Source organism: Macrotis lagotis, chromosome 1 (genome assembly GCF_037893015.1).
Source record: "Macrotis lagotis isolate mMagLag1 chromosome 1, bilby.v1.9.chrom.fasta, whole genome shotgun sequence".
NCBI lineage: Eukaryota > Metazoa > Chordata > Mammalia > Peramelemorphia > Peramelidae > Macrotis > Macrotis lagotis.
The window spans coordinates 916,050,883-916,061,321 of record NC_133658.1 but is presented as its reverse complement, the minus strand read 5'-3'; the positions used below and the strand labels follow the sequence as shown (position 1 = coordinate 916,061,321).

The 10,439-nt window shown below is 55.2% G+C and overlaps 2 protein-coding genes across 2 annotated transcripts; both read right to left on the bottom strand.

Moving 5' to 3' along the window:
* Positions 1–123: 123 nt before the first annotated feature.
* On the bottom strand, positions 124–4,225 carry IZUMO1 (izumo sperm-oocyte fusion 1). The gene is made up of 12 exons (XM_074218330.1): positions 4,150–4,225; positions 3,411–3,653; positions 3,072–3,236; positions 2,588–2,911; positions 2,381–2,455; positions 2,210–2,296; positions 1,756–1,776; positions 1,524–1,604; positions 1,346–1,446; positions 901–1,057; positions 316–559; positions 124–213 (listed from the first exon to the last, which is right to left on the bottom strand). Exons 1-12 carry the CDS (start codon positions 4,223–4,225, stop codon positions 159–161), a joined length of 1,629 nt encoding a protein of 542 aa, XP_074074431.1. The 3' UTR covers positions 124–158.
* FUT1 (fucosyltransferase 1 (H blood group)) lies at positions 3,890–6,206 on the bottom strand. Its single transcript, XM_074219804.1, has 2 exons — positions 5,603–6,206; positions 3,890–5,499 (listed from the first exon to the last, which is right to left on the bottom strand). Exon 2 carries the CDS (start codon positions 5,495–5,497, stop codon positions 4,403–4,405), a length of 1,095 nt encoding a protein of 364 aa, XP_074075905.1. The 5' UTR covers positions 5,498–5,499; positions 5,603–6,206; the 3' UTR covers positions 3,890–4,402.
* Positions 6,207–10,439: the final 4,233 nt, after the last annotated feature.

The window sequence follows — 10,439 nt, the reverse complement described above, 5'->3', positions numbered from 1 at the left end:
GCGCCCTCGGAGATCCGGAAGGCCCCTCCCGGATCTGAATTATCGGACTGAGTCAGAGATACAGAGAAAGAAGACATTTTTTTTTATTGACTGAAGGGTGGGGGGTACCCCGGAGCCGACGGGTCCATCCAGGAGCACTGGTGGCTGAGATTCTCTTGTCATTGCTTCCCGGCCCTGCCCAAGTCGGGGCCCGCTCGGCGGGCGCAAAAGAGGCTGAAAGGGAGGCCGGAGCAGGTGAGGCAGGCAGTCCCCTGGGGGAAGCCCCGACCCTTCGCGCGCCCCCCCCCCCCATCGCGGGCCGTTCCCAGTGCTCACGTCAGAGCCAGGCTCCCCAGCACCGCTACCGCCCCGCCAGCGACGAGCCCGATCAGGGTGATGTTAAGGATTCGGGCTGCGTTCTGGCCTGAATCGGCGATGACGTCGCCCTGGTCCGTGCACTGCCCGGCTTCGCTCATCGAGCCGTCCTCGACCCCCGAGTCGGGAGCCGTCGAGCCTTTTATGGTGGAAGCCAGAGGAATCCTGGACGTGGAGTCTTCTATCCCAACGGACTCCTGCTCAACTGTGGGGCGGGGCTTAGGACCAAAGAAAGTCCACTGACCGGTCGGCATGGCCAGTGTCAGGCTGGGGGCTCGACTCGGACCCACGACCGGATTCCGGCGTACACTGGTCTCAGTACTTGGACTGGGACCAGAATAGTGGCATTCGGAAGTCTTTCTCCCCTTCGGGAATGACTGCAGGGAGGGGTCGGTGAGGAGGAACTCGGCCCAGCCCCCCCCCCGCCTTAGGGCCTGGCCGATGCAGGCTCAGGACCCCCCACCCCAGCGCTGTCCGCCCCTATCGGCTGCGCTCCCCCCCCCCAGGAGGCGGGTGCAGGTGCAGTTGGGATAAAGCCGGGCTGACCCTTAACGCGGTAGGTGATGACGGTGGCCGGGCTCTCCACTCGGACCGTGCCCAAGACGCAGCGATAGACACCCGAGTCCTCCAAGGAGACCATGGGCTTGGTCAGGGCCGACTCTTCGCCGTGACTTATCAGGACTTCGGAGCCATTTGGCCAGACCTGGCCCCAGCCCCCGGGGACAGTCCCGCAGGGGTCAGGACAGCCCCCGCAGCCCGACTTGGAGTCCTCAGGGGCGACGGGTGGCCTAAGGGCCGAGGGCCAGGCCCAACTGGGGGACCCGAGCTGCCCCTGTGACCTCGGGTCCCAATTGGACGCTATGGGATCCTTGGGTCACTGAGGGAAGAAGAGGGTTCCCTGGGAATCGAAGGGGAAGGTCCCCTATGAGGGATCCCCGGTGAAGGGTTCCTAGGAGGGGCCACTCCCGGAGTCCATGGAGCCCTCAAGTACCCGATAGAATCTGTAGTCGGTGAGCCCCTCCGCTGCCTTATGCCAGCTCAGCTCGCAGTCCAAGATCATGTCCTCGTTCTCTGTCACGCTCACGTTTTGGACTGTAGATGGGGGGGGGGGGACTATCAGCCTTCCGCTTCACCCCAAGCCCCGGTCCCACACTCTGCTCCACGCTCACCCCCGCAGTCGTAACTCTTATGACAGGAGTGAACCTGCTTCTCACACTCCAAGCACCAGATGAGGGTCTGCAACATGAGGCCTGCGAGGGGCGGCGGAAAGGGGAGAAGGGGAGAGGGGTCAGGGACAGGGGCCTGGGAGGGATCCCTAATGCCTGAGACAAGGACGGGACCTGAAGAGCTGCGGGAACTGGAGCGGGGAGGGGAAGGCGTGGAGGAGGACCAGGCGCTCACCGCATTTATTGGGACAAAAACCTGTGGGGAAGAAGAGATCCGTCTTTACTCAAGGGGCGAGGGCTGTGTTCCTGGGTCCCCCAAAGAGCTGAGGACGCTAGAGAGAGTGGGGCTGGGACCCAGAACCTGAAGCCCCTTCCGAAGAAAGAGCTGGGCTCTCTGAGGGAGGGAGGGAGGGAGGAGAGCAAGTGACCCAAGGCTCCCCAAAGGGAGGGGGGAATGGTGAGGGATTTCTCGAATGAGTCGGGCTCCCCAAAGGTACGAGAGCAAAGAGGCCGAAGCTCTCCTGGGGTCTTGGCAATGGACTGAGGGAACCCCTCGAGTTGGGGAGGAAGGCAGGCTCCTGGAGGGCGTGGGAGCAAAGAGCCCGGAGCTCTCCTGGGGTCTTGGCAATGGGTCAGTGGGCAATAGAGCCCCCGAGTGGGGGAGGGGAGAGGCCGGGACGCTTCCTCACTTTGCCTCTGGAATTCCCCAACCAAGTGGGCGAAATTTTCCTTCTGCGTATGCAGCGTCCAGACGAGCTCCTTCAGGAGTAAATTGTCTGCGGGACAGGGGGCGCGGGGTCCGTGAGCCTCCCGACACCCCCTCCCCCGGCCGACGGCCCGCTCCCCGAGCCCCCGCGCACCTCGGAGGTCGCTGTCTCGGATCCGCTTCAGCTCCTTCAGAAAGGCCCAGGACGCCTTCCTCAGGGTGGGCTCATCTGCAGGGGGCGGGGCGGGGCCGTGGGTCCCGGCCCCGCCTGGCCCCGCCTGGCCCCGCCTGGCCCCGCCTGGCCCCGCCCGGCCCCGCCCGGCCCCGCCCGGCCCAGTGCGGCTGCGTGGCCGCGCTTCACCTAGCATGCCCCGGTAGTCCGGGCCGGGCAGGGGCGCGAACTGGCGCACCGTCTCCTCCAGGCGGCTGACGAAGAGCCGCAGGACCTCGGCGCTGACGTTCAGGTGGCTGGGCAGGTAGTCGCGCTCCAGGGCCCGCAGCCCCGCCACCACGACGGGGTCGCAGAGCAGGCAGCCCCCGGCTCGGCGCCGGCCCAGCCACAGCACCAAGACCAGGCAGCCCAGGGGCAGCGCGCCGCCCCGCAGCCGGCCCGTGGCGGCGGCCGCAGCCCCGCGGGAGCCCCTCGGCCGGGGGCGCCCTCCTGGGCCTGGACTGTGAAGTGCCGCTTAGAGATAGAAAACACCCCAAAGCACCCCAAAGTGAGAGGCCGGGTTTGCCTCCTCCTCCTCCTCCTCCTCCTCCTCTCCTGTCCCGGGGAAGCTGGGAGGGGCCTCGGGGAGCGGGGCGGGGTCAGCCTCGCCCGGGCCCGGGAAGCCACCGCCCACCTTGCTGGCGCGCGGCCCGGACTACATCACCCATAAGCCAGCGCGCCTCGCGGACGCGGTCCTTCGGGAAGGCGCGGCTCCCTAGCGCTGCTGGGAGCTGTAGTCCCACGGCTTCTGGGCAACCTGGCGGGGTGAGGACCCCGCTGCCCTCTCCTCTCGGAGCTCCTGTAGGGGGGCTCAAAATCCCTGATCGGATTCCGGGAGTGTGGGCCAGGTCCGGAGACTCCCGGGGACTCTGCCCCTCTCCCCACCCATTCTATTGGACGCTGACTGGTGGGCGCCCGAGGGGCTGGGCGAGGACGCCCTTCTGTGACTTCACAGGGCTGTGGAATGCCGGACTGTGGGCACCCCGGCCTTCAGCTCCACCTTTCCCACGCCCTAGGGCTGCCCCAAGGGGCGGGGCGGCCCCGGGACCACGACTCCCGGCGTCCCTTGGAGCAGTTGCTTCCTTGAGGAAGCGAGCTCCGAGCCCAGGGTGCTTCTGGGAAATGTAGTCTATTTCGTGGAGCGCTGCAGGGGGGCCCTGGGAGAGCGGGCAGGGCAGGGCTGGGTGGGGCACGGGCGGGGGTCCCGGGGCAGGCACTGGGGAGGGGGCGGTGGTACAGGGGCACGGAGTCTGAGGCCCAGCTTCCGCCTGTCCTGCCTCTGCGTTCTGGGGGGGCCGGGCCCTTCACTCCCGGGAGCCCCTGGAGTTCCCCACTTTGCAGAGTGAGGGTGGCGGGGAGGGGAGCCTCCCTCCCAAACTGCGGGAACTCCTTGCCCCCCACCCGGGGCCCTTCCTTCCCAAAGAACGAGCAGAACGTTCTAGAAACAAGGACATCTTTTTATTAACTTTGTTTTTTCCTTAAATAAAATGTCTGCTATTGAAATCCCTGAGAAACATCCGGGAGGCTGCCTCTCCGCTCTTCCTGCCGGCTCCCTGGGCCTTGGGAGAGGGGCTGAGTCCCTTCCTCTGGGGGCCCAGGTCGGGAAACTGAGGCAGCGGGGGGCCCCCATCTTGGTGCCCTGGCCCTCTCTTCTGGCCTGTCAGTCCCTCCCTCAGCCCCCATCAAAGGGCCTGGGAGAGGTCAGCCTTAACGGTTCGGTTCCATTGTGGGGCTCTTCCCGGGGGTCCTCCAGCGCTCCTGTCCTGTGCTCTTCGGAATGAGGTGCATTAGCATCTATCAGCAGGGAGAAAGGGCTAGCCCGGGGGGGGGGGGGGTCTCTCACTGGCGGGAGGCGGAGCCATCCAGGAGGGTACCTGAGGACATGAAGGGGAGATCCTGGGACTCCCCTCTTGTCTGTAAACCTGAGAGCTCCACAGTCCTGAAAACCACTGAAGCCACAGCACATCAGTGCAAGAGTGGGGAGAGGTCTGCAGGGATACCCACCCATTCTGGCAGGAAGGCCGCTTGAGGCTTGAATAAATAAAGGAATTGGGAGTCCGGGAGGGTGTAGTTGGCCAGGTAGATGGTCTGCCCCCCGGCCAGGTAGGCTGCCCAGTAGCCAAAGGTGCCGATGGTCATGATGGTGTGGTTGCATTGAGTCAGCAAGGCAAAATCTGACCCAGGCGCCGTCTCATCTCCATCCCCCGCAAACACCACGTCGCCCCTCGAGGCGTCGATGTTCTCTTGGCACCACTTCATCCCGTTGCTGGTCACCACGAAAATGGCATTGGGGTATCTGGCCCGGAACCAGGCCAGGGCCTGCTCCAGATAGGTCCGGTCTGCCACCACGCCTCGCCAGTGCTTGGGCATCACCTCCACGTAGTCGCCCCTGCGGACGTGGACCCCCACAAAGGTGAGTTTTCTTCCCTTGCCCCGGCTTCGGCGGACCCAGTGCAGGAAAGCCTGAGCATCCTCTCGGACATGACGGTGCAAGGAAAATTCTCGGAGGATCTCGGCCCGGAGGTGGTGGTAGAAAGTCCAGGAGCAGGGGTAGCCAGTAAACTGCAGCGTGTCCCGGCCACCCAGGTGAGCATACTCCTCCGCCATCCAGTCTCGAAGAGGGTAGTGGTGCCAGGGTACTCGGGCAGCCACCTCAGCATCTAGCACTGGGAGGGTGAGCTTGAAGATGGGGGCCAAGGTGGCATGCATGTCTGGCAGGATGAAGGCTTGCTTCCCATTGAGCTTGGCCAGAGCATAGAGGGTGGCGTACTGGCCCATCTGGTTTCCAAAGCGCCCCTCCGGCTGGATAGTCCAGATACCAGGCTCAGAGCTGGTTGTCAGGTTGTGGAGGGTCAGAGAACCATTGGGGCCTTGGGAAGTCCCCGGCAGGCAGAAGAGTGCCACTTGGGTTATGCCTGGGCATTGCTTGCCACACAGAACAGAGAAAACCAGGTTGGGAGAAAAAGTGCCTTTCCAGAGGTGGAAAAAGAAGGAGGTAATGGAGAGGAGTGAGGCCCCCAGGAAGGCCCAGCACAGTTGTCGGTGAGAAGGGACCCACATAGCTGTGGAAAGAAGCCAGAACCAGAGTCTGAGGTATTAAGGAGGAGCCAGGGGGTACCCAGGGAGAAGGGTCAGGGCTGAGCCTTAACTCCCGGCGTGACTCACCTGGCTGCTAGGCTGGGTCCCCGTCTTCCTGTAGAGCAGTTCTCTCTCCCCCAAGCCTCACTAGGTCTGGCCAATAGAGAGCTCTGGGTGGGGAGATGGAGTTACACCCGCCCCAAGGCTGTTCCTTCCCTCCGGACCAGCCTCATCCTTTTGTTGCCAGGCAATGAGAGAAACTTGCAGCTATCTCACCATCTCAGCAAGCCTTTGCCATCCCTCTGGGGTGGCACCGGATCTTGAGATCAGTTGGGGCATCTGCGTGGGTGGGCATTGACTCCTCTTGTCCCTCACCCCTCCAGAGCCAGACAAAGGCCTCTCCAGGGAGTAGGCAGAAGGGGGCAGGGCCAAGATGTCTGGGATCTCAGAGCCCACCCTCCAGCCAGGGTGGGGTGAGGTGGGAAAGGGAGAGTTCTCCTGAGGGGCGGGGGGGAAGCAGAACTGGTTCCTCCAGTTCTACCAGGGAAGGGAGTTGAGTTTGGAGGGATGTCACTTCTCTCTTCCAAACTTCCTTATTTTAGAAGAGGGGTGACACCAGTCCTGGAAGGGCCCCGACTTCAGAGATATCCTGGCTTTCCCTTTCTCTTTCCCTCATTCCATAAATGTTTATTAGTTGAGAAACACTTATGAGTCATCAACTATTTTCAAACTGCTGAGCAAAGTCCACAAATTTAGAAGCCCCTTATCAGTTCCCTACAGCCTCAGCTCCTCCCCTCCCATTACTACTTCTTTAAATGTTTGTTCAAAGTCTGGGTTTAAATTCAGTCACCTTCCTTCTCTCCTCCCCTCCCCCCACTCCCACCCCACTCCAATGTCCCCCTACATCCAGAAAAAGTGGCAAAAATGACCAAATGGTTAAAAAGCATGGGATGAGCTCATTTAATACTGACTTTCCTAGGGTGACTGACCCCTGACTCCCACTCAATACTTTGTGTACTGAGGTACCCCATCATGAACCACCCATGCATTGTGGGGACTGTGAACTGTCCCAGTCATTCTGGAAAAGTGCCCAGACCCTTTGGCACAGACCCCAAACAAAGAAAGGCCCCTCTATATACCAAAATGTTAAATGTGGCCCTTTTTTTTGATGGCAAAGAAATGGAAATAAAGTGGATGCCCATTGATTGGAGAAAGGCTGTAACAACTGGTCTGTGAATGTAGGAATGGCGATGAATAGGAAGAAGCATGGAAAGCCTTACACAAACCTGGGTCAAGAGGTGCCACCATCTGCAGGAAAACTTTCCCATCCCCTCCTGATTCTGGTGTCTCTCCTTGTTAACTATTTCCTATTTGGACACCCAGGTGGCACAGTGGATAGTGCCCTGGCCTCGGGATAAGGGGGACAGGAGTTTGAATCCAGTCTCAGATATTTGATACTAGCTCTATGACCTTGGGCAAGTCTTTTACCTTTGATTGCCTCCCCTCCAGGGCAATCTCTAATCATCTTGATTCATATCTGGTCACTGGACTAGTGGATGGCTCCAGTGGAGAAAGTGGGACTGGTGACTCAGCGTCGCCCCCCACCCCCACCCAACTCAAATCCAATTCCCGTGCTTATCACACTCTCACCTCCGTGATGTCCTGCTCTTCAAGGATGTAGGACAAACCATAGCATTTCCTATTTATCCTGTCTATAAGTTGCTTTGCATGTATTTGTTTGCGTGTCTCTCCTAGTCGATTGTAACCTCCCATCTTTTGTGTTCCTGAATTATCAAGGCCTAGGGGAGTAACTGGTCCATAGTTGGTCCTTAATAGGTGCTTATTAATGATTAATATGGTCAGTGGAAAGAACAACTGACCTAAAATAATTGAAACCCAATGTTGATAAATCCCGTGCAAAAAGGGTGCTATAAAGATTTTTGTACAAAAGTGTCCTTTGCCCTTTTTGTTTTTTGTTTCTCTGGGATTCAGACCAAGCGGTGATATTGCTAGATCAAAGGATTTTGTAGTCCTTTGGGACATCTCCACATTACCCTCCATAATGGGTGGTTCAGTTCACGATTGCATCAGCAATGCATTAGAGGGGCATCTAGGTGGCGCAGTGGATAGAGCACTGGCCCTGGAGTCAGGAGGACCTGAGTTCAAATACATCCTCAGACACTTAATAATGACCTAGCTGTGTGGCCTTGGGCAAGCCACTTAATGCCATTACCTTACCAAGAAAAAAACAAACAATGCATTAGATTCCTCACTATTCTAAAGAAATCATGAGGGATGGGATTTCAGAATAGCCTGGAAAAATTTAGATGAACTGATGCTGAGGGAGATGAGCAGAACTGAACCATTCTACACACTAACAGCATGGGGTGATGATCAGCCGTGATGGACTTGTTCCTTTCTGTGGTAAAATAACCAAAGACAATTTTAAGGGACTTGTGATGGAAAATGCCATCCACATCCAGGGAAGGAACTGTGGAGTCTAAATGAAGATGAAAGTTTATCCAATTTTTAAAAGTTGTCTTATGTATTGTCATTTTTTTCTCTGTAACGTTTTTTCTTCCCTTTTGGATTTGATTCTTCTTTCGCAACATGATCAATACAGATCTATGTTTAGCATTTAAGTATAGGACCTATATCAGATTGCTTGGGAGGGGAGGGGAGGGAGAAGAATGTGAAACTCAAAACCTTGGAGGAAGATTGGTAAAAACTACTGTTGCATGGAGTTGGGGAAAAAATATTAAAAATATAAGGGGCAGCTAGGTGGCATAGTGGATAAAGCACCGGCCCTGGAGTCAGGAGTATCTGGGTTCAAATCTGGTCTCAGACACTTAATAATTACCTAGCTGTGTGGCCTTGGGCAAGCCACTTAACCCCATTTGCCTTGCAAAAACCTAAAAATATATATTAAAAATGGAAAAAAAATTAAAAATTGCTTTTGTAGATGGTTGCTGAAGAATATAATGATTAAAATATTAAATTAACAGCCATAGGTCATCTGTCAAGAAGTAAATGTGTACTTGTTGGAAGTCTGTGCTCAGCTAGTTTTCTGAAGGGGGTATAGGACCACAAAGCATTGAGAGGCTACTCCTCTGGGAGTTTGTGGTTTTTGGTTCCTACCTTCAAGATTCCAGGCCCTCCTGGGACCCAGGTTCAGGTCTTCTGGACTTAGATTTGTTCAGGTCCTATTTGTCATCAACTCTAAATTCAATCCCTCAGATCCTGGCATCTGGCATCTCGTCCTTCACTGCCTCAGGAATCCTTTCCTTCAGATAGCATTAGGGACCCACTCATCTAAGACCTGAAACCTGACTGGGATTTACACCTTGGGGAGCCAGATTCCAGACCATTGCACGGGGACTTAGGGATCCATGTCCCATTGGTCATCTCCTAACAATCCAAGTAACTAGATCCTTCCCCTTTCCCCTCTCATTTAAAAAAAAACACCTTATTTAAGGCAATGGGGTTGAGTAACTTGCCCAAGGTCACACAGCTAGATAATTATTAAGTGACTGAGGCTAGATTTGAACTCAAATCCTCCAGACTCCAGGGCTGGTACTCTATCCACTACACCACCTAGCTATCCATCCCCTCCCATTTCTAAAGGTCCCAGGGTCATTCTGGCGTCTGAGTTTGTAGCCTGCTCTCTCCATCAAACCCTCAAAGGGATGTCTGGGTTGAAGGAGACCTGACTTTATTATCCTTTCCAGGCCATCCCAAGCTTAGGAAGTTCCAGATGACCTCATCTGTCTCCTCTTGTTCCCAACGCCTACCCTGGCCCCTGCCCCAAACTCCAGAGTCAAGGGTCAAACTGAAGATTTTGCTCTCAGGAAAAATCCCTACTGAAAGAAATGTGGTTTTTCCATTCTTTTTGCGGTGCCAAAGAATTGGAAATTGGGAGGGATTTCCATCATTTGGAAAATGGCTGAACAAGCTGTGGTATATGAATGTGATGGAGTACTATTGTTCTATAAGAAACGTAAATGGTCAGACTCTAGAGAAACAAGGAATGAGGGGCAGCTAGGTGGCATAGTGGAGTCAGGAGTACCTGGGTTCAAATCTGGTCTCAGACACTTAATAATTACCTAGCTGTGTGGCCTTGGGCAAGTCACTTAACCCCATTTGCCTTGCAAAAACCTAAAAAAAAAAGAAAAGAAACAAGGAATGAGTTACAGTATCTGATGCTGAGTGAAGGCAGTAGAACCAAGAGAACCATGTACACGTTAACAACATTGATCAACCTAGATAGAAGCAGCTCTTCTCAATTCAGAGACCTAGGACAACCCTGGAGGACCTGTCATGGTCAACACCATCCACATCCAGAAGAAAAAACAACCACAGAACTGGAATGTAAATACTATGTTCACTTTCATTTTTTGCAAAGCAATGGGGTCAAGTGACTTGCCAAAGGTCACACAGCTAGGTAATTAAGTGTCTCAGGTCCTCCTGACTCGAGGGCTAGTGCTCTACCCATTGCACCACCTAGCTGCCCCTATGTTCACTTTAAAATATATATTTGTTTTTGCAACTATGTGCAATGGTAATTTTTACCAACCATTTTTTTTGCAAGTTTTTAAGTTTTATGTTTTTCTCCTTCCATTCCTTCTCACACTGAAAGCAATCTAATATAGTCTCTATGTGTATATATCCGTGCTAAACAATAGATCCATGTGGATCATATTGTGAGAGGTGAATCAAATCCAACAGAAGAAAAAAATTAGAGAGGGAAAAAAATGCCATAATACATAAGACAACTTTTAAAAATTGAAGATAATAAGCGTTGGTCTTCAGTTAAACTCCACAGTTCCTTCTCTGGATAATGGATAGTATTTTCCATCAAGACTTTTAAAATTGTCTTTGATTATTGTACTGCAGAAATGAACAAGTCCATCATGGTTGACCATCA

Bases quoted from the DNA above. Each gene is read 5' to 3' on its own strand.
- IZUMO1 (XM_074218330.1), bottom strand. From the start codon at position 4,225: ATGCACCTCATTCCGAAGAGCACAGGACAGGAGCGCTGGAGGACCCCC. The intron at 2,456-2,587 runs GTGAAGCGCGGC...CGCCCCCTGCAG, and splicing joins GGACTACCGGGGCATGCTAG to ATGAGCCCACCCTGAGGAAG. The intron at 214-315 runs GTGAGCACTGGG...CCTCCCTTTCAG, and splicing joins CTGGGGAGCCTGGCTCTGAC to CCTCTTTTGCGCCCGCCGAG.
- FUT1 (XM_074219804.1), bottom strand. From the start codon at position 5,497: ATGTGGGTCCCTTCTCACCGACAACTGTGCTGGGCCTTCCTGGGGGCC.